At 33.2% G+C, this 23,337-nt stretch overlaps 2 protein-coding genes across 3 annotated transcripts; one reads left to right on the top strand and one right to left on the bottom strand.

Moving 5' to 3' along the window:
* The first annotated feature begins 607 nt into the window (after positions 1-607).
* LOC128167938 (uncharacterized) lies at positions 608-4,067 on the top strand. Its single transcript, XM_052833935.1, has 2 exons — positions 608-946; positions 1,692-4,067. The coding sequence occupies exons 1-2, from the start codon at positions 932-934 to the stop codon at positions 2,232-2,234; spliced, it is 558 nt and encodes a 185-aa protein (XP_052689895.1). The 5' UTR covers positions 608-931; the 3' UTR covers positions 2,235-4,067.
* A 597-nt stretch (positions 4,068-4,664) lies between these two features.
* Positions 4,665-22,226, bottom strand: LOC128165240 (exportin-6-like). 2 transcript variants are annotated; one of them, XM_052829566.1, is made up of 24 exons: positions 22,086-22,226; positions 21,192-21,282; positions 20,848-20,960; positions 18,934-19,131; positions 18,524-18,683; positions 17,488-17,634; positions 16,882-17,317; positions 16,589-16,715; positions 16,373-16,482; positions 16,178-16,286; positions 15,910-16,002; positions 14,787-15,016; positions 14,576-14,668; positions 14,270-14,420; positions 13,182-13,328; positions 12,770-12,959; positions 12,347-12,502; positions 11,889-12,003; positions 11,349-11,408; positions 10,920-11,031; positions 9,115-9,285; positions 8,679-8,777; positions 6,388-6,618; positions 4,665-4,960 (listed from the first exon to the last, which is right to left on the bottom strand). In XM_052829566.1, exons 1-24 carry the CDS (start codon positions 22,086-22,088, stop codon positions 4,859-4,861), a joined length of 3,444 nt encoding a protein of 1,147 aa, XP_052685526.1. In that variant the 5' UTR covers positions 22,089-22,226; the 3' UTR covers positions 4,665-4,858. The 2 variants fall into 2 exon arrangements, with proteins under 2 accessions (XP_052685526.1, XP_052685527.1); XM_052829567.1 differs by having other exon boundaries at positions 16,882-17,314.
* Between the last annotated feature and the right edge of the window lie 1,111 nt (positions 22,227-23,337).

Raw genomic sequence — 23,337 nt, 5'->3', positions numbered from 1 at the left:
ATTTAGGACAGTTCTATACGTAAATTTGTCATTTTTTTTTTTTTTACAAAACTGCCATGGAAACATAGAAGAGAAAAAAAATTCTTGTTCAATGGAATTATACTACCTAAAGTCAGTTTTTTAAAATGACCGTCAAATATCTAGAGATAATTCTTTAAATATGAAGGAAAAAAACTGAACTTATTGCAAAAAATAGATAGTTTTCAACGTTGCTTGCTGGAACCAAACTATAAGACCAGATTAACGCGGGTGACATAAGAGAGCCATAAATACAATTTTCACCTGAAAATATATTTTATTTTGACAATGAAATTCAATTACAATATTATCATTGAAATTGTTTTTAAATTCGGTCTCGATTTTGCACTAAACATTGCCAACTGTTTAATGAAACCGACATCAGTATTTTTACATATTGTTACGTTTGAAATTTTCCAATTTTGATCATGTGTATACCTTGTCAGTAAATGAACACCTTTACCATCAACAGAGAAACATTGGAAATCGAATGTCACTAAATTGCGTATTACAAAAGAAATTATCAGTGCTGTCGAATAAAATACATGTAATGGGTTTTTACATTTAAAAAAAAAACTTTTAAAATTTACTGTTGTCGGTGAAAAGTGTCGTTAAACAAGGAAAATTTACAATACTCCCATTCGTCATTCACCCACCAAAAAGTAAAATCCGAAAAAAAAAATATTTCAAAATATTAGAAAAAAAGCAGGTGTTAACAGGTCGGCGTGGCGGAGGAATTCTACGAAGTAGGGTGCCCGAACCAGGAAGTGAAGTAAAATGCTCAGATTAGGTCTTTCCAACACCTTGTGCAGTAATCAAAACGTTGTAATTCATTAGGAAACTATTGGAAACATGTATAAAAGTACTCCTGACCTCTGGATAGTATTTGGGATTTTTTGCACTTCGATAAGGGATGATTAAAATATACGTAAGTACTTTTAGTTTAACCGCGTGAATAGAGAAGGCAAAGAAATATACCGATATTTATATATATGCGAGTTAAATTGTAAATGGTAATTCGTCTGATGAATAGAAAACATCGCTAGATATATGTTGTGAAACAGAGACGATCCTGATTTTAAGAATGTGTAAACATTTTGAAAAATAATGCATTATCTATTTTTTTTTTTTGTATAATGTCCTCTGTTATCTGTTTTCCAGTGATTGCATAAAATTTTACAACGGCATATTTTTGGTGACATGGGCAACAATTTTTTGATGTGCCCTCCAAATATAGCTGGCAAATAAACACGTTTGAGACTTAAAGTACTCAAATGCATAATGGAATTTTGTTACTATTCATCATAAATTTCGGAATTAAGTTTTTTCTCTAAACAAGTCGCGACAAAAGTGTGCCCATGAATAAATTTCTGCATTTTATAACACATTATTTTGAACAATTATTCAAATAAAAGAAAGAAAAAAATATTATATTTTTTAAAAAATCTATTTAATTTTACGATGTAACTTCAAACGCAATGAATGTGTAAAATCTTGATAACAGCCACGAAAATTAACAAGTACATGTAATATAGGTGTATTCGGCAATAATTTAGTTTCCTCTTATTTTTATGTTAAAGTATAAGGTACATCTCTAAATAGAAATACTCTAAATAGAAATACCGGTACTTCATAGCGTTACTCCTGTTTGAAGAAAGCTGATTTTGTTACAGATTCAGCAGTTATTAGTTCTGGGAGTATTTGTGGATCTTTACTTCAACTTATGCCCCGATCCTATGCGAGTGAAGATTCTAGGCAGTCGCAGGAAACAAGTGATCCTATCGCCCTATATTTACGATCTCGACTGGTCTTTCGGTATGATCGCTTCATTGAACACAAAGACGGATAAAAACTGCGACTGTCAAACGCGCTCCGAGAATAAAACCATCAATATATCCGGGAGCAGGAATTGTTCCTTAAAGGAGCTTAGTAGAAAAAAAGTGGTGGACAGTTGTCCATATCACTACCAACTGAACTACGACCGATTCAGGATACCCCAATCTATAATACAGGTCAAATGTAACTGTGATAATTGCATCGGAAGGAAGCCCGACGGATCTCTACAGGAACTGCATGACGGGAGATGTACAGAGGTCATGATTCCCCGCAAGGTTCTCAGGCTCTGCAGCAAAAAGAGGAGAAAGGTATACACAGTACGGATCGAGGAGTACGCGGTGGCCTGCACGTGTCAATGGCCTAACCCTAACCAAGTCTAAGTGAACATAATCCAAGAATCGCCGCGTCCAAGACAAATACCTCAGTGTTGTTACAGATGTGTTGTTGTTATTTTTATACTTTTGTTAAATTTAAAGACTATTTTTATACACTTTTTTGAGAATTTTATTTTACAATGCAGTATAATGTCGGAGTGTCCATTCCGTTTAAAGTCCCGGGGCTGTGAACGCATATAGTCCATTGTGTCCCGGGGACGAGGAGCAGCTTCATTGTGATACAATCCGATTTCTGCTTTTTAAAAAAAATATGGTCAGTGCATTTTTTGAGCGGACAGGTATAAACTTCAACCTTGAGTAAAGGCTATCCCTGTCCACTTTTCACCAAAAAAACAAAAAACAAAACAAAAAAACAGTTAAAAGGTAAATGGCATAAACGTTTTGTGTGTGTGTGTGTGTGTGGATGAATTATTTGTTCTGTGTATGATGATTTACTTTTAATCAAGAATATGCATTCACACATCTTTGGTTTATATGTCCATTGAATTCACGTCTTTCCAAAAAGGGAGGAAACGAAGCTTGTCAAAACAGTACAACATACAGTCACATCCATCTACAATGGATTTTGGATTGTGACATGTAGAATATTTGAGAAAATTTTTTCCAATATTTTAAAATTGTGTATAGTATTCATGTTTATATCAAAGTTTATCAATGGGTAGCTGGAAAACAAGCAATATGGGCCTTCTAAAATATTACACCACCAACAAATGAAAGAAAGAGCTGCATTCTACATCCTTACACGACCCAGAATTGAGGGATCTGTGCTGCAGGTTGTATTGCTCAAAATAACTAATGAACCCTGGAGACAATTTCCTTTAAGTTAAATTTATACTCCTGTAATATGAACTTTTATTTTATTTTAAAAGTGTGTTTTATTTGTAAATTGCTGTTTTCTGTTTTATAGTGCATTCATTATATTTATCAGCTCTAGCATTATGTGAGAAATGTAATAATTATTGTCCCGAAAATATTTTCTATTAATATAGATCAAATTATCAAATACACGCTCTCGAGTGATATGTTGACTTGCCAATTTAAAGTACTTATTTGTTTTATCATTATGTGAATATATAAACTGTAAATACATGTAAATGAATGCACCGGTGTTTTGTTTCATACAAAAATTGTTCATTCAGGGTTCTCCATCTTTACAATTTTGCAGTAAAGCAAAATGAAAGTCATTTTAGTGCATGATCATGCATCCTTTTTGGCGATCAATGACAGACACTGTGATAGACACAAATGTCTATAGCTACATCATTATTACTTGAACACCAATTTGAATGGAATTAATAACTAAATCAATCTGCAGAAATTAAACGTTCAATGAAGTAAGAAATGTCACAAAAATCGTTGTAAGTAGGGCTTTTGTTCAGTAATAGAACGTTCTTAAAACTTTGAAGTTGAAAGAAAATGAAAAAAAAAATTAGAAATTGAAGAAGTTTTAAATCACAATATTCCATATCTATTTTCTCAAGAATAATTATCCTCTTCAGTATTTACTGAAGAAACCCATAGCAAAAAAAAAAAATTTAGTGTGTCAAGAAATATTCTTTGACAGAAAACAAGTAAGCTGTGGTTGTTGTTGAACAGAAAAAAACTAATGGAGAACCTTGGCATAAATGTAATATGCGCATTCCTTGAGAACTTAGCAAGACTGGTTTTATATTACTTTCACTTTTCAAGTAACTCTCTAAAACTTCTTCTTTGATATTTGTGAGATAAATGTCTATATTCAATATGTGCATTTTGTTTTTCACTTGTTTTCACTCTCTTATTCATGTGTATTAAGATAAAAATATATAATCTAAAGTATTTTGTTTTATGGGTTTTACATTGAGTATTTTTGTTTTTTTATATTACATAACACTGTGCAAATTGAAGAAATCATTAGAATTGTTCTATTTTCATCTTGAGGGTAAAATTGCACACCTAGAGTACCTTTCAAGTATTTAAATTTCTGACGGACTTTGTCAATGACAGCCTGTAAAGCTGCCTTCTTGACATGAAATAGTGCACAAACCAGAAAACTGGGTTAGGAGATTTACATAGATAAGACTTCTACCAGTTTTGTCAACATGCTATTGACATAGCAGTCTGGCACCAAGCTATTTTCTGGTGGTGTATGCATGAAAATAGTATTGAAAATTAAATCAGAAAATCTGAACAAACATTAAATTGATTTAGCCAAATCCTTGCTGCTTCTCAACAGCAGTCACAATTATTTATGTGATTTTTTTCAGGATGCTATAGTTTCAGGCCCTTAAAATGAAAATATTATCTGATATAACACATGTATCTTAAATAAATTTATAAGGTTTTCAAACCATATAGGTTCTGTTTTTTAGAGTCTTAAAATGTATGTAATTTAAAACAGGAAAATTTGAGAAAAAAAAAACACAGACATTTTCTTTTAAAATTTACTGGTGATTTTGTCAAAAATAATTTCCAAAAAACGACAGTATTGTCGTTTTTCCTTTACGCATGCATTTTATTTATATGAACTACACATAAAAACTGCCACAGAAAAGACACAAAGCTTGCCCTTGTAGCAGATCCTTAGCAACAACTGCATGTACAGGGTGAGAGAACAATTCAAGATATACTTAAAATGTGACTGAACCTTCAGGAAGACTACTGTTAATCAGTCTGTAATATCTCAAGTCGTTCACAAACCGATTCACATTCTGAGTAAAAGATGGCAAATCCTGCAGATAAAGAAACAACATAGTCTGTAAAACAATGTACGACTCAGCATAAAGGTGCACACTTTAACTAATCTCTCGCATATCTGAGATGGTTATGTAACGATTTATCTAAACACTATTGTTAAAAGAATTTAAATTCATTATTGTAGCTTTTGTGAAGTATGTGAATTTAAGAGTCTTTATCAGAGCATTCAAACAAATTAATCAATTCATGTTCATGAATTCAATTCATGAATTCATGTACTTATATGTATAGCATACTAAATTCACAAAAATGAACTAAACATGGTTTCACATTTGATAAACTAGGTTTATCTATAAGCTATAGTTAATGAATTATTAACTATAGTTTTTATCTGTAGAACCATATTTATAGTTTATGAATGCTAATTTAAGTTTGTCTGTAAATACCGTATTTCCATTTTTTTTAACGAGTCACAAAAATTTGGAAAATGGGGAAAATCTGTAACATTTTTAATTTGCGTATGTCATTTTTAGCGATTTAATAAGTTTCTTATAGAAAATATTACAGGACAAAATTTTTGCATATTCAATAATTTGCGATTCAAAAGAGGTCGCAAAAAAGTGAAAATTAGATCATCACGAAAATTACAGTATATACGGTAAACAATAGATTTTACTGATAAATATCGATTCCCATCTGTAAACTATAATATACATTCATTAACTATAGTTAAGAGTTGCTTATCATAGTTTCACAAATCATTGCAATAGCAAATGATTGTTTTCAGTGTGAGTTATAGTTTACACTTCTGAAACATTGATTAAAGTTTAACTCGGTTATAGGGAAGTCCTAGAGACCAAAGGATTTACTTTGTTATATCCATAATTCGTTAAATCTGTATAACAAATTCGTAATAATAACTATAGCAAATTCACTATATATATGTTTTCTTTCACAAACTATAATTTTTACTTATTGAGGCTTAGAATTAAAATTTATTACTTTGATACCTATAATGATCGGACTGTGGGTCGAAAAATTTATATGAAAATAAATGTATTCAAACTATTATGTGAAATAGCAGAGCAAACTTTATTAAACTGAAAGAAATTCGTTATAAAAGTGTTAAATTTCGTTATTATTAACTTTTACAGGACTCAAAATCAGTTCTCTATATCCGTAAATTCGTTATATCCGAATCCGTTATATCCGTAAAATTTTGCAAAGGTTTGTTAAGAATTTTCCTGGGGACTCCAAAAACTTCGCTATATCTGAGAATTTGCTATATCCGTGTTCATGGTAAACGAGTTTTACTGTATTGTGTTAACTTTTATGGTTTTCAGATGTGAAATATAGATTAACATTGTTAACTATAGTTTAAACCTAGTTTTTTGTCTGTGAAACTATGTTTAGCTCATATTTGTGAGTTTGAAATGCCATATAAAGGGGTTTTACAATTCACCTTATCTACTTTGAAATTCCTAACGAGAATATTTCGTTGATTGGCGTCCAGTCCTTCACAAGAAGACACAAAGTGTGGCAAGAACTCAGCATAGAATCGGCTGAAGTCCGCGGAGGCCATGTTGTACACTGTCACAACGATTTCCTCATGAAGCAGGTCATGGGATTTATGCACCAAAACTTGCACAAGAACATTCAAAAACTGTAGTAGCATCACTTCTCTGAAGATTGGCTACAATGAATGGAAATACAGAGTTTTTTCAATTTGTAATAAATATATTGGAAGAAAGCACAAACACATTAAAATACTGAAGTACATGTAGCATCGCTTCTTAATAGATTGGCTACAATATATTAAAATGTACTTAATGTGTGTTTGTAAAATAGAATTTGGAGTAAAAGCATCACAGTTAATAAGTAATGCTTTCCTTCAAATCTTTTCTCATCATTTGCATAAGCATCAAGTAAAATGTTGGTTGTGTAGTAAAGGGACAGGACATATCACTTGATTTCTATTCTAAAATTATGCTAATTTTAGCTATGCTAGTTGGAAGGAATTTAAACCAGAGCGATTCTAATTTATATCAACTGATAAGACAGTCATGGTTTGGTGGATCACCATGTGAATGTTTCTAGTCAATTTATAATCCAGCATTAAAAACTGTAGTGTGTCGGCCAGTGAAGCAGCAAATGGCTTGTTCTCTGAATTTTGTTGACACATTTTACAGTTTATCGTTTTTGCCACTATAACTTCCTGGTTCTTGATTTAGCTAGCTTCATATATCGTCTAAAACCCAAAGAAACATAATACTATTATCGCTGGTTCTTCCAGCTATTGCAAAGGCTTGGGTGGGTACATTTATATGATTTTGATGACTGCATTTCAGCAAAAAGTGTTAGTATGAGCATCAGGTCTTTACATCAGTTCTGTTATTTGATACTTTTGACACCAAATTATGCAAATAGTGCTTGAAATCCTGTACACCTGAAGGTCACAAATTGAATTCTGTGCATTAGTGTGGTATGATAATTTGTCTGGTATGATATAGGACAGACAATATCCAAAAATAAGCTAAATTAAAGTACATTTCCTAAAATAGAACACATATCTAACTTGCCAAGTGACAATTAACCATGTGGTTTTCAAGATAAAGTTAAAATTGTTAATGGATTACACACAGCAATTACCCTAAGTAAAAATACATGTTCAATATATAGCAATATTTAACCCCCCCCCCCTCCCAAAAATAAAAATAAAATAAAAAGCCTCAACTTCTGCCCAATTGCCTGGGCAGTGAATTACACAATTTAACATCTGGACATTATGAACATAATAATAATAATATATGACTTAACTACTGCTATCATGACTGTGACAGTACAGAAAAAATATTATTAAATCAATACATTTTCACTATGTGGCTATATTGGGCCCACCCTTGGGCCTGACCCCCAGACCCAGGGACCATCAATTTCGCAATTTAATTAAAGAAATTCATGGACATCATAAGTAAAGAAATTCATGGACATCAAAACCATGCATTAGTTTTTTCTCAAATATATATGGAAGTAAAGAATGGCCATGTTGGACCCGCCCTAGGGCCTGAACCCCTATCCCATGGACCATGAATTTCACAATCTAAGTAGAGGACTTTATGGACATCAGAATCATGCATTTAGTTTTTTTCCACAAATGTGGAAGTAGAGAATAAGATTTTTGAAAATTTGGCAGTTTTTGCTTATTTGGTCCCACCTATGAGGCCCAGGGGATAGTAAGGTCATAAATATCACAATTTAGATTCCTCTTATCCCAGAGTTTACATTTATATGCCATCAAACAATCTGCAACATACATGTATCTTCAAATGTCTTAATATTTTGAGCAAGGATTCAACCACTTTTTCAATTAATCTTTGAATTTTATCACTGACAATTAATCTATCTTTATACCAAAGTTAAACTTGAATATTAAAGCTATCAAAAAATACTTAATACAAGTGAATATGACTATGCAATATACATGAGTAACACATCTTAATAGATCTCGTAATACACAATACAAAATAAACTTCTCTTCGGCCATTAAACTGAGCTCCAAAATATGACCAAAGAACCAAAATAGTCTCAAAATGACAGTGTCTAAAAAGATGCAATTAATAAAATATCAATCCAAATACATTTTGCAGCCCTGAGTTACATATTTCCATCAATGATCTTGAATAGATTCATATTACTAATAAAGTGGAACTACTTGAGCAGTGCTTTAGTCTAATTGATTCATCTGAAACTTACTTTTTGGTAAAGTTTCCATTTGGCATTCAAGGTTTCTAAAGATTCAAGGTTTTGTTTAAAGACAGCAAGGTCTGGTTGAAGGAATGATTGGCCGTATGACTGTAAAGGAAACCAAAAGCCATTGAAAGCAGTGGAGTCTATATCAAAGATATACAATGTAGTCTTAAATCATAGCAACATCTTTCAATGGCCTTTCATTTGTTAGAGTTTAAATCACCAAATCAATGGTTTTTTTTTATAAATGTACAGAAAAACATATGAATAGTCATCATAGATACATCAAATAGACTATAAGATTTTTGTTTACCATTTTGCCTTCCTGTATCAATTCACTTGTTATGTAGTAGGTAACTAAGTATTACTTTTGAATATACATACAGTAGTTCTGAGTTACGAATTGAGGTCAACAGACCTCAGATGTCAGCGTGCTACAAACCTGCATGATGGCAGTGAACTGTTGGGCGTTCTGGACATCCCCATTTCCATTCTGGGGGGACTGAGAATGTAAAGTCTTTAGGACACTTCCCTTGAAGAAATAACGCCAGTTGTTCATTATCAACTCATGGACTAGTCTATATAAACTTTGTTTAATATCAGGAGATGGACGCTGCAAGAAAAAAGAATAGCATGGAATCATTTTTATATTACGAACAATATGTAATAAAATTGGATGCAATAATAAAGGGTAGACAATAATTTTTAACATGTTATCATATTTATATGCTTAAGCACATTTAAAACACAACATTCCTTTTTACACCTGCAAAAGATAACAAAAAACATAAACAATCTCCCTCAACACTACCAGGTTTCTCTCAATACAGATGTACATCTCTGTACAGGGGTCAATGACATCTCATCGAAACTTTTCAATGACACAACAACTCATCAAAACAACTAGCTGCAGAACTGTAACTCCACAGGACATTCAGATTGAAGGATCGTGAAGCTACAGAACTGTAACTCCACAGGACATTCAGATTGAAGGATCGTGAAGCTACAGAACTGTAACTCCACAGGACATTCAGATTGAAGGATCGTGAAGCTACAGAACTGTAACTTCACAGGACATTCAGATTGAAGGATCGTGAAGCTGCAGAACTGTATGAGGGATCGTGAAGCTACAGAACTGTAACTCCACAGGACATTCAGATTGAAGGATCGTGAAGCTACAGAACTGTAACTCCACAGGACATTTAGATTGAAGGTTCGTGAAGCTACAGAACTGTAACTCCACAGGACATTCAGATTGAAGGATCGTGAAGCTACAGAACTGTAACTCCACAGGACATTCAGATTGAAGGATCGTGAAGCTGCAGAACTGTATGAAGGATTGTGAAGCTACAGAACTGTAACTCCACAGGACATTCAGATTGAAGGATCGTGAAGCTACAGAACTGTAACTCCACAGGACATTCAGATTGAAGGATCGTGAAGCTACAGAACTGTAACTCCACAGGACATTCAGATTGAAGGATCGTGAAGCTACAGAACTGTAACTCCACAGGACATTCAGATTGAAGGATCACGAAGCTGCAGTTCCATATATACAAAAAACTGTATATCTATTTTACAGAAAAAGTTGCTCAAGGTTTTGGACTTATAAAACTTATTTACAATTATATTCTGTGAAAATTATAATTGTACGGATTGAACTGTAGATCCACAGTATGTCAATCCAAATTTTCCGTGGAGCTACAGTTCTGCAGCTACTAGACAACAAGTAGTAGAATGAACAACTTGTAGATATGACACCTAATTGACACAACAATTTACTGACACTCATCGCAAAATGAATAAAATTGTGACCTGTTCTTATCTTTATTGAAAAAACAAAATTGATAACATCAATAGGAGTTGTTATGCTCAAAACCTTCAGGGATGGACATCAATGTCACCTGAGTTCTATTAGTTACCTGTCATATCATTACAACTGGTAATTTACCTGTGCTATGATAGGGTGAATTTGATCCATTAATATCACACTCAGGTAAAAATACAATGAAACTGTACTAGCATCAGGTTCCGCAATCATAATTTTCTTTTTCCAACTAATACCTTTCAATCATATCTTGAAACTGCATGTGACAATTTTAATATTGTCTTGTGTATTTGCAAAATTGGGATCAATTGCAGTACTTGAAAATATATATATATATATTACTTTTGTTAACATGCATTTTGAAGTAAAAGATAGTGTTGTAATGTGACATTTAAACCAACTAATAACAAAGAATTTACCTGCGCTATGATAGGATAAATCTGATCCATACATATAGATATCACATTGGGTAAGAATGCTTTAAAGGCAGACCCTGGTTCTTGTACAATCAGCTCCAAAATCTTCAGGAATCTATAACAAAAAAATTCATTTTGTTAAACAGATCACAATGCACAAACACATCTAACCCTACCCCCAAATATTGCAGATGTCTATAGTCTTACAGGACAACAAAAAATGCGCGTACAAAATAACTTAAGGAGAAGAATTTAAAATCAGTCTTTCCAGTAAACATCTACATGGATATATGGTGAAGTTTTTAAACAATTAATTTTATATGCATTAATTTCAAGCTGCAATCTGCAAATCTTTTGGATACAAAAATAATTCAACATATAGTACTCAATGTACAATGTTCAACATATAGTACTCAATGTACATGTACATACTTTTCAACCACTTTATGTGCAGCACTACTTTCATGGCAAATGCTTTCTGCTAGTTGTTCTCTGTAAAATATCAACAAATATTTGCATTAAAGAAAGTTATTAATGGCAATGGAAATAATGCAGAATTTGTTAAAACAATTTTGTGTACAGTATTAAGATACATGTATCTGCGTGGAGTCATTCTAGACAATATCTACCCCAAAACAACGTAAGAAATATTCTTATCATTATACTTGTACATGTATGTTCATCTTGATAAGTAGTATTACAAACAATTGAATTCTAAAAATAAAATGTCACCATTCTGTCAGAGAAAAAGATCTATTTTCACAAGGAATTTTAAACAATTGTAAGGAATGCTTTTCAAATATACATAAACTTAACTCAGGACATCAAATACAAGTACATGTATTATACACAATGAGATTCTTTGACATCTATGTAATGGTCTTTATTTTTAATCTTTTCGATCTGACTTTGGTAAAACTGATTATTGAAATTGAAAAAATATGAGTCAGTTAAGATGTTACAACAACATACTGTGTGAAAAGAGTCATAAAAGTCTGTATGGTTTGTTCTGCAAAAGGAACTCCCATCTGAACCCGAAGCCCTTGGAACAAGGACAGGAAGAAACTCATCAAGGAGTCAACCACATCTATAAAGGTAAGAAAACCAATCAGTTTAATATCAAATTACAATTCAATACACAACACAACATTATTTCCTTATAATAACTGAAATTTTTTTCAGTTCCTTACAAGCAAAATTTACTGTAAAAATATGCATTCAAAACTTCTTTCACAGTCATTCTAAATTTCCCAATGACCTCACTTTTAACAATCACAATAATCAAATAAGAATAAGGGTAATTTCAAATGAGAAATTTGAATTTCCCTCTTCCTTGCATTGAATTCAATCATGTAATTTTATACTGAGAAAATAACAAACATCTCGGAAAAACTGAAATCAAGTTCTGCATCTAGTTAAATCACACCTACCTGGCTGATGCAAATAGACAGGAAATACAGCTAGCGCCACTTCAATGACTTCCTGTAGAGACCGATAACAGATTTGTTTACTTTTAACCACCTCCCCGGCAACATTCTCTATCCAATCCTCAAAAATCTGCAAGGTCCTCTTTATCACAGATTTAGCTGAAATTTTGATTAGCCACAATAAAGATATTTCTAGATCCTAACACTGTACAGAAAAGAGTCATAAACACATCAATTGGCAAAAAGTGAAAACAATATCTCTGACATGTCTTATGAAGTCAAGTCATATGCAAAAAATATCAGGTGTGTAGGGTGAATAAAATATGTCCAGTATATTGTTTTTTCTAGGTATGGAGGGGCACTGAGCCATAAAATGAATATATCAAAATGGAATAATGGTTGTAAATTTTTATTATGAATATGTACCCTCCTCCAGCAATCCTTTGTTGGCTGCTAAAGCCCTGGGATTGCTAAGCTGAAGAAAATGCCTGGCTATCTGTCTGACAAATGCTTGATGATCCTCTGCCCGACTGGTCCAATTCTGGTCTGCATCTGCTACATTAGGCCAAGGCAGGATCAAGCTGTGAGACAGGGCTCTGTAAACCAACAGCTGTACCTGTCAAAGCAAAGACATCAAATCAAAATATACAAGTAACAAGAATCCATGTACCAGTAGTAAGAATGCAGGTATGATTAAAAAGAATAAAGGACAGTAAAATATTTTAGTTTATTCCACTACCAATATTTACCATCAAGTTTAACTATGATATGAATTTTGAATAAAATCATAAACAAATTAAATCAGTGAGAGTAACAAAGGAAAAGTATGGATACTAACCTCCATTGTGAGCTCAACATACGCTCCTTGACTAGCGTGTTTACACAGGGTCTGTGTACTGGAGAGGTGAAGAAGGAACTGGGGCCGCACTGTGGTGGTGATTGACAGTAACAGGTGTGCACTGGAATGGACTATTTTCTCTGGAATCTGAGACAGAATAAAACCACATTATATACATATATATTAGGGAATCCCTAATAGGGATGTCAAATCGGTCAATTTTTAGTACTCGGTTACTCGGACGTTTTTCCGATCGAGTACCCGGGTAAAAGTGTAAATAAATATGAACAAGTACATTGATAACTGTAAAACCTTGTGATTTAACATGTTTGTCGTTCCCCCGTATACGATAAGTTTACTTCGCACAGCTGACATTTTACGTTTTTTGAATCTTCAGTTCTTTTAAAATATTTCCAGACCTTTGAAGTCGGTGGCGGCATTTTAGGTCTGTTCAATTTCTCTACTGTTTGCTATCTAATTTATATAATAGACTATATAAACGATGTTCAGTGAAAACAAATCATTAAGGTAAGCCAAAAATAAGGGTAGAAGACAGCCAAAGGTGAGAAAAGCTAGGTAACAGGTGCTTGGTCACGATAATTACTATATAAACACTGCCACAGGCGATAACGGTCATTTAGCATATTACGAGGCGTAGGAAATCCTAATTACTGTATGTACAAGTGCAATGGACATTTTAAGTTTTAAAACCGATGTTTTAATGCATTATTAAATAAACTTAGAAAAATATACATCCGAGTAACCGAGTACTGATTTTATTATTCGATACTCGGACGTTCAATCGAGTACCCGGTTAACCAGGTACTCGTTGACATCCCTAATATATATACAGATATGTATATATACACTGCATTGGCATGTACTCTAAAAAACTTTTATGCATTTTCAATGCTTGCTTTTTTTGGTCAAATAAAAAGAATTACAAATTAAAAGAATTAATTCAGAATCTACAATACTGGACAAATCTTTGTAAGATTAACAGCACCCGGTAAATTTTCCAGATTCACAATCAATCAAATAGATTTCAATGTGTTATATACAAATATGTACTAATAATAAGAGTTTACCTCTTTAGAAAACATAGGTACAATAGAGTCTAGAAGAGTTGATATAAGAGATGCAAATTTATCTTTATCCAAGTTGACTTTGTGTGTCTCACTGTAAAACTGTGACAGCCAATGGGCAAAGGCCTGTATTGATGAAATGGCTTGAGCATGCCTGTCAAAAGAGAATCATTTTAAGAAGAATGTGTAAATGAATGTACTTCGAAAAGGAAGAAATCTTCTGAATATAATTTTTAAAAATATAATGCAAGTTTATATCACATGTTAATGATGTTATCTTAAGAGAAGTTATATCTTTTAAATACTTACACCCCAACAAAATCGGTGTGAAGGACATTTTGTATTGTTGATGTGACGTTGAAAAGCTGTGACTTAGAACCATATACAACTGTATTTACTAATCTGAAACAAGAACACAACAAAATACATGTATAAATACTAGTATACAAAGTCTACAGTTCAATCATATTCACAATCAACAGTCTCAAGAGCTTGGGTTTATTGAGAGAAACATGCCCACCTTTCCAACAACATTGTGCCATCAGTAAATCGCTCCAGAAACTTCTCTCCAATAAAGTGTTCAGCCAGCCTTCCTAGTGCTTGTAAAAGAGAGGCCAAATCTCGCAGCGAACAATGCAGCTTCCGACATTCATTCTCGGCAGTTATTGTCAAGTGTCTGCCTTGTGCATTATTTCTGACAAACTGGTCCAGACCAAGATAAATATCCAAATGCTCCCTGAATGGTTCATACTGCAGTCAAAATACAAAATGTGATATATTGCTTATTAAAAGGTCTAACCTTTATGCTGTTAATTATAATGCTCAATTCGATCACGTAACAAATATATCAAATATTAAACAATAAAAAATATTTATTTTCCTGCCAGGAAAGTAATGCCTCCTCGAGAATATCAATCTATCACGTGATATCGACAGCTAAATTTAGCCTATCATACCAAAACTGGTGAAGGGTCAACATCTTCATAATTGTGATAGTTTCACAAAGGAAAGGATATTTTCAGTAAAGCATAAATTTGTCCGATATACGAGTACAAACAAAAGAAAAAATACAAGCCTGTGAGTAGATATAAATACTGCCTTTAAAAAAAATGACTTAGACCTGTGTTTTTCCCCTTTGTGCTATTTATAGATCCTATAAGTGTTAATGCAGAAGTAAGGGTATCGTGAATGACAAACGTATTTTACTCATTATACATGTATGTATTTCAAATTAACAACTGTTAAGCATATTAAAAATCAAGTTGGATATTTAATTAGGCAAACAATAACGACTACCTAGTTCTCCACGGACATGCGCAATGAGGTCGGTTTGCTCTTCCTTTATCAATATTCATGAAAAGGTATATTTTCCTGGCAGGAAAATAAACAATTAAAAATCTATATCTTTGTAACGAGATGGAATTCACCATTGTAATTAACAGATTAAGGATAACTTTTATAAGTAGACAAACACATGCGTTTTCACTGTCATTCAAAATTGACGTAAATTATAGCGTGTATAGCTTTAAAGAAGTGTGAGAACTTCTAAAAAACACAGTTTCTTTCAGGAAGTCCTGGTTTTTTATTTATTATTTATTTTTTTTGGCATTAATGCATGTAGCACTGGAAGTCATAATTCTCACCAATAGCCTGAATGTCTCTGCTGTGTAGATTTCTGCCACTTTAGCAACAATTTCCAAACTCTGACACAAGAAAGTCTGCCATTCTGTTTCATTCTGTTTTCAAAAAGGAGGACAACATTATGAAGCTTAAGTTGAACAGTTTATTAATTCAGTACATCTTTGAACCAAAATCCTTCTATTATAACAATTTCACAACAGTTTTGAACTTTAAAATGCTGACATTATTCCAAACAAAATTCATAAATTGTGGACAATAGGAGGAACCTACATCGTCATCCAGAACTTCATCGTCCAGTTCCTCCAGCTGTGACTGGTTGTAGCGGAACTGGAGTTTGTGTAGCATATTAGAGACCAGGGATAACAGAGCTTCCTGGTATCTACAATCAAAAACAAAATAAACTAAATATATCTCTGTATCTCTTAGTATCTGCTGAATATTACCAGTTGGCCATGTGTAGAATACCTTGACACAATTGCTGCGCTATTTGTGGATCTGTCTTTTAATTTATCATCCAGGTAATCCAGGAATGTATTCCATGTGTCCAGACAGTTATAAAATCCTTCATTTGTTGGCTTCAAACAAAAATATGCATACATTAAACATTCAAAAGCGTGAGCATTCAAACATGTTTTGAATGCACTGTAACAATTAAACTAAAGTCATACTAGAGCGTTTTACCTGTCTGAAAGTGTACTTCAACAATAAAGCCAAAAATTCTAAAACCGGGAACTGAGGATTGGATTCAAATCTCTTTAAATGTATACCAACAAATAATTTAAGAAAGTCTGTAAACTTCTCCACATAACTGTAATAAAACAACAACGTATTAAATACATGTAGTAATATTTATCAATATTATTACAGTAATATTAATCAATAATAACAAATATGCAGATAAAGCAAGATTTTTAGATTCCAAAATTATACAGTTACAAAAAATTATTCAAAAAGATCGAAGTTTGCACTCATACCTTTCATCTATTTCTGACAACCTATTTCCTGTTGAATTTGTTCGACTATCTTTGGTTAATTTTTGTAGTAAATAAAATGTCTGTTGAAACATTTGAAGAAGATAGTCCTCAAATTCTACTGGAACACAGTTTTTGGACAGCAACTCATTAATACAGTTCATTGCTAGATTTCCTAGCACTTGTGTATTGGTGCTAAAGTTTGAATTCACACTGGTACTGGATTTCCGTATTTCACATCCAAATCCAGCAAAATGGAACACAGTACTCAATAGAGAAGGGGTAATCATTGAAGACAGAGGAATCCAGCTGAAGTACTGGGCTAAACATTTCAAAGCTAAACAACACAGATTTTGGGATTCAACATCTAAGGGAGGTAATGCTTCCAGTGGAATTCGACAGCTTGGCGATTTGAACATGTTGCTGAGCACATTTCCTGCTTTAAAGACAATAGAGCAACCCAGCTTCATTAAACATTTTACAAAATATTTTCAAGTTCTTTATTTTTCTCTTCAGTATGGTTATTTCAATTAGTGTGTCAAAATTTTAGTCTTTAGTGCAAAACATTTGATCCAAAAATATTTTATACTCATCAAACAGTATATTTACCAGTATCACTAGATTCTAGAGGAGAACTGAACAGCATCACTGATGAGGATCTCCGGCGGGTGGATCCATCTTCTCCTGAGGTGGGAGATGGAGGTGGAGTAGCAGCCACCAAATGGCGGTGCTTCTCAAGGACAGACTCCAAAATATCTACAAATATACAAAACAATTTCAATACACATGTAATTACAGAAAAACTTGTTCAATCAAGCAATTGGTGGTTCTGTAATTTTTTGTTGTTTAAGAAAATGTGGCCAGATTGGAAAATATTACATCTTCAAGGTCCAGTATTACATGTGTATTCTTTATAAAGAACTGCTAGTTTGCTACATAATAAGATTAACAAATTGTCACTATAATTGTTCTACATGACCATGCATGAATTTGTTTTATACATATTGCCAAAGATATATTCTCAAAAAATATATTATGTTTATTGCCTCTGCACTGATATTGATATAATTTACACAGTTTTATATTTTATTACGGTAGTTAAAACTCAGCATTTTTCGGTATTTGTAGATACCATTGAATCAATTACTGTTCATAAACATTCCCAAAAAGGCAATGCTTTTGTGGCTCTTTTTTGTAACAAATTTTGATAAAAATTATGAAGTATCTCCATAATGTAAAGGAATCCAACACTTCATTAAACCAAAGATTTTTTAAGTCTATGTTGTAAGAACTGAAATTGCTGAGAGAGAACAAATAATAGGTCTATAATTGTCCAATAATTAACGAATGAGGTTAGTTAGGATCACTATTAAAAACAAGACGAAAATAAATGGCTGGACAAAATGAGATAATTCACACTTATTAAAAGTAGGGTCTTAACCTGTAACCTGTCATTGATCAAAAAAGTTTTAGGTGCTTACATAAATAGTCTGGTTTGATTGGACATGACAGGTTGCATGATATCCAGATTTTACAAATTTTACTGTATGTGTGTGTAAATTGAAATGCTAAATACAGTGTATTAATAAAAGATGAAAGCCCATAATCTTGCATTAATATCAATGAACTAGAAATTTTGTCATACTGCTTAGTAAGCTTAGAATTGTAGGAACTTGTCCAAGAAGAAGACGCTGTAGCTCCTCTTTTCTTGCCATGCTGAGATCTTCTCTAGGAGATGCGAGCTCTTCCGAAGAAGTGTGCAGAAGGATGATCCCAAGGACAGCTGTTTCTGGTTGTTGAGCAAGCTGTAAGTAGAATTCAATGCCCTTAATAATCAATTAACATGTATACTCAATTCCTTTTTTTATTGGCACCTTCAAAAAATGATTTTAAAATATCTGTTTTATATAGTACTACATAAAGTATCATTCATGTGATGAAAAGAATAATATATGTACCGGTACTCCAATTTTAGTCACTAATATATTAACAACAATGGTGGTTTTTTTTTTGTCTCAAGTAAAATAGCCAACACAGCATCATTTCTGTGTGTACCTGTAGAATACTAGAGAAGAAGTCGGGGTAGAAGTGGGGCCAGTCTATTCTGCCAATATCCACTACTAACTTGACCAGTTTGTTTCTGATGTAGGTCGGTACTCTGTTGTGATGTTCCAGTAGGAAACGGTTAAGTGTGGAGCGGATTTCTAACTTATGCTGACCATCAAAACCAACCCACTGCTTGTTGATCAAGCTCTGAAAAATGAAAGAATAAACACTTTGTTTTTCTTCTCAACTTAAAACATACACACAGGAATTCTAAAAACCACAGATACCTGGTACATATAATTATGTAGAATGAAGACAACCGTATTCACTTTTTTTCAATCTTAACCATTGTTACAACACAGGTTTTAACAAGTACCAATAAATGTGCAGATGTACATGTTCCTCTATCTGACATGTCAATATAAAGACAATTGGGAATAAGCAATACCTTTACATCTGCTTGAAATTACCAGGGGTCGATTTTATGCAATAGGACTGGTAAACATGTAGTTAAAAACATTGGTTTATTTGATATATGATATAATTTCTGTTTAAATCTTCATGTGTATTTGATTACTGGTAAAATATCCATTTAGAGCGTGATCTGTACCCTCTCAAGTATTCATAGATTCTTCATCACTTCACTGCTGAAGTTTATAGTGAACCACAAAAAATGCATATTTTCAGTGTTACATATTTATCATAAGAAATAGACATACAATTCTACATTGAAACTCATTGGCTCACAATGTGCCCTGTAAGTATACTTCTTTATACATGTTTACTTCTTTATATGCCTTTGAACACATCTTTTCTTCTTTTGATAAATCATAGATGCATATAGTATGTATACTAGCTTATATGTATTTCTAATACCCAGTATGGTATATTACATCCCATATATTGGTACCAAAGTTAATATTCTAAAAAGAAATACTTAAATTTTTAAGGTCAAGATCTAGTAAATGAAAGATGCCTACAGGTTTATGAAATTCGGAATATAAATTCTTTCAATAATGCTTCGCAACAATAGCTATGTTTAATAGGGTGTACTAGCTCTTGAATTTCTGGTAAACACAACAAAAATCATGTTTTTGTTAGTAAATTTCTAAGTACATGTAATATGAAGAAAATAAGTAACAAATCTCGGAGCTTTAACCATTTTTAACCAATGAAATATATCTAGAATGCCTACAATTTCTCCAAAAATGACATTAAACAAGCTCTTGGCCTCCTCTTCAAAATGATGTCAAATTTAATATAAGTATCGTGACTACTTTTTCCATAACTTGATAAAGAATGTGAAGAAACAGTTTCATTTTCTACAAAGCTCCTTTAAAGCCGTACAGTACGGGAAAAATTTTCATCAAATCAATTATGATATCATAATGGTTCTAGCACCTAAAAGGCACTCTGGAATCATTAACTAGGGATGCTTTCCATTAAACCAGCATCGCCAGATTTGCCAGTGTTGCCTTCGTCGCCAAATGCTGGAACGCACATCGCCAGCAAGCGGTAGTGGCAATGCATTTTATCATTGCCGAATAGGAAACAATATGGTGTAAAGGTTACCATATTTTACAAAACTTGATTCCTGTAACTAAAGTTTGTCTTGCTACATCAAAAAACATTAAAACTGCAAATAGCCAACTTTTCTGGGGCACATTTTGAGATAAGTATCAGTTTTAAGCTGCAATCGTCCTCGTTGGAGCATTGTGACATTGCCAACCGTTTCATTAACGTTTACCGATAACGTCGCCGACGAGGCAACATTAATGGAAAGCGTGCAGCCGCCACGCTAGATCTTGACCTTAAACACAAAATACTTCATGCACTGTACAGGAGGGACAGAGTTTTATCAAATTTGTGCAACATTCTAATATTTAGATATCTAATTAATCAAAATTACTAAGCAAAATTTACCTCAATAGCAGTCATACAGAACATCATAACATATTCATTGTGTGTGTTTGCCAAATAATATAAACAATGCTGCCAGGCATCTCTGGTCTGGGTAAAATTATTTAGGATTTCCTCTGAAATAGATCATTCTCTACTATATCATCATCATCATCATCATCATCATCATCATCATCATCATCATTTATACATATTGATAAGATTTGGAAATAACTTTGAATTAAAATTATTTTCTCTGATTTGTCACTGTATATAAAAAATTTGCAAATAAAATTTCAAGAGTAAAATAAGTTGACCTGACATATATTTGCTGATGGAATTAAATATTGTATGGTTTATGTTCACACCTATATTTCTTTTTCGTTCATTTGAAGTTCGTCCATCAAAGAACTCTGTCATCAAGTTTTCCAGGGCTTTGAGGGATGACTGGTCAGAGGCCTGAAATTTATAAGTACAAAATTAATTTCAAACAAGGTAGCTACCCAGTATTTTCCCCTGGCTCAATTTCATCCAGCATAAATGTGATCAAAGTGAGGTGATTCTAAAGTTGATTATACATATTTATTTATTCACCAATTAAGGGCCCTCAGGGGGGCATATACATAAAAAAAAATAATATCATGATTATATCAAATAATGAATGAAATAATAGTCCAGGTTCATATTACAGGCAATATGAAAACAATCATTTCAAAGGTAAGCAAAATTAATATCAACTGTGGTTGGAACCCACAGAACACATAACAAAACAATAAACTGTATATCATTACAAAATTGATGTGCTTGCCGTAATGCTAGCACAGTTTACATATTAGTAATTAAAATCAACAAGCTATGACTGAACACTTTAAATGCCATAATGAGCAGGGAAAGAAGATCTATACATATAGTGATATACGTGGATTGAAAATTACCTAAAACTACAGAATTTCAACCCAATGTAATGCTATGAAATTTGGCATTATCAACTGGCTTATAATTCTTACAGTTGAAACCTCTGGACAATTAATTGAACATAGAAGGAAGCTCCAGTAACAGTTCACCTATGACTGGGGATATTTTTATGGTCGTTTAAAGTCTTCATTAGAAGGTTGAAACATACACAAAATATTGAAACGCTCCCAGATAAGCTTTTTAAAAAAATATTCATTCAGCATCAATTTACATTAAATTTCCTGCATTCAGCTTGTTAGGTCATCCCCCTTTGAGTGATGGAGAGAGGTTTTGTATACATTACTTACCATTCTTTTTCTTTTATTATATACTACTGATTTTCGTCAACAAGTCTAGGTTAAACAGAAATAATTTTTCGCGATATTTTTCGGGAAACTGCTCAAAACATCTTCTAATTTGATCAACCCATTTTTTTTTCTTGTCAGACGACAGGTGAGGTATAGAATAGGGTACTTTTTATATCCTATAACCAGGCACTATAACCAGGATGTGCGCATGCGTGAACCAACTTTCCATCGGGATCGGTAAACGATTGGGAGGAAATTCGAAAGCTATTTGGAGGAACTTCGAACTGATATATGTGCAATTTAAAAATGCGATTTTTATACGAAAAATATGATCAGAAGTGATAAAAATGTTAGGTACATTAGATTTTACACCAAAAAATTAAATAAACAATTGAGAGAACAATCAAAATCAATGTTACAGGAAAACAACAGGCACTTAGCATCGGAGGGGGGTTGGGGGTTGGAATGGGGGCAGGGACAGGGGGACGGGACTGCCCCCCTCCAGCACACGTTTTCTCGCAGCAAATATTTTTTTTGAATTAACTTATAAAAAAGTAAATTAACATACAGTTGCACCCCCCCCCCCCCAATATTTTTGGGAACATGTAAAATTTGAAATGAAAGAGAGGAAATAAACTGTGAAATTGAAGTTAAAGGTACACTTAGCCCCCTACTCCCACGGATTAGGATTTTCAATTATTTAAAAAGTATTTAAATTGAGTTAGGGTTTTTTTCAAGGCAAGATTGGATGAGTCTGCCCTCAACCCACTTTGCTACGATGCTAGGTGCCTGAACAAAATATCATGGTTTCATTACATACATGTATGCTAGTATAAAAACTTTATGTAAACCAATATTATCTCGTGCATTGTTCCATTCACCAGGTTCTACAAACACCTTAGTCCAAAATAAATAAAATCCAAGACTAGGAGGGGAAGAAAGAAGAAATCTATTTTCCTTTTCTTTTTTACTCAGGAGCTATTTTGTTGGGGGGGGGGGGGGTATTAGGGGTGAACAGGTCACTGACCCCTTGTAGATCTACCCATGACCTATCACCAGGGTCTGTATACACATAACCAGGGTCAGTATACCCATCATTATGGTCTCCAGGGTCAGAGTACGTATCACCAGAGTCTGTGTGCCCATCACCAGGGTCTGTACACCCATAACCAGGGCTAGTATATCCATCACCAGGATCTCCATACCTATCACCAGGGTCAGAGTACGTATCACCAGAGTCTGTGTGCCCATC

Source organism: Crassostrea angulata, chromosome 10 (assembly GCF_025612915.1).
Source record: "Crassostrea angulata isolate pt1a10 chromosome 10, ASM2561291v2, whole genome shotgun sequence".
Taxonomy (NCBI): Eukaryota; Metazoa; Mollusca; class Bivalvia; order Ostreida; family Ostreidae; genus Magallana; species Magallana angulata.
Note: the sequence above shows the minus strand (reverse complement) of the source record. Positions and strands in the feature narration are given on the sequence as shown.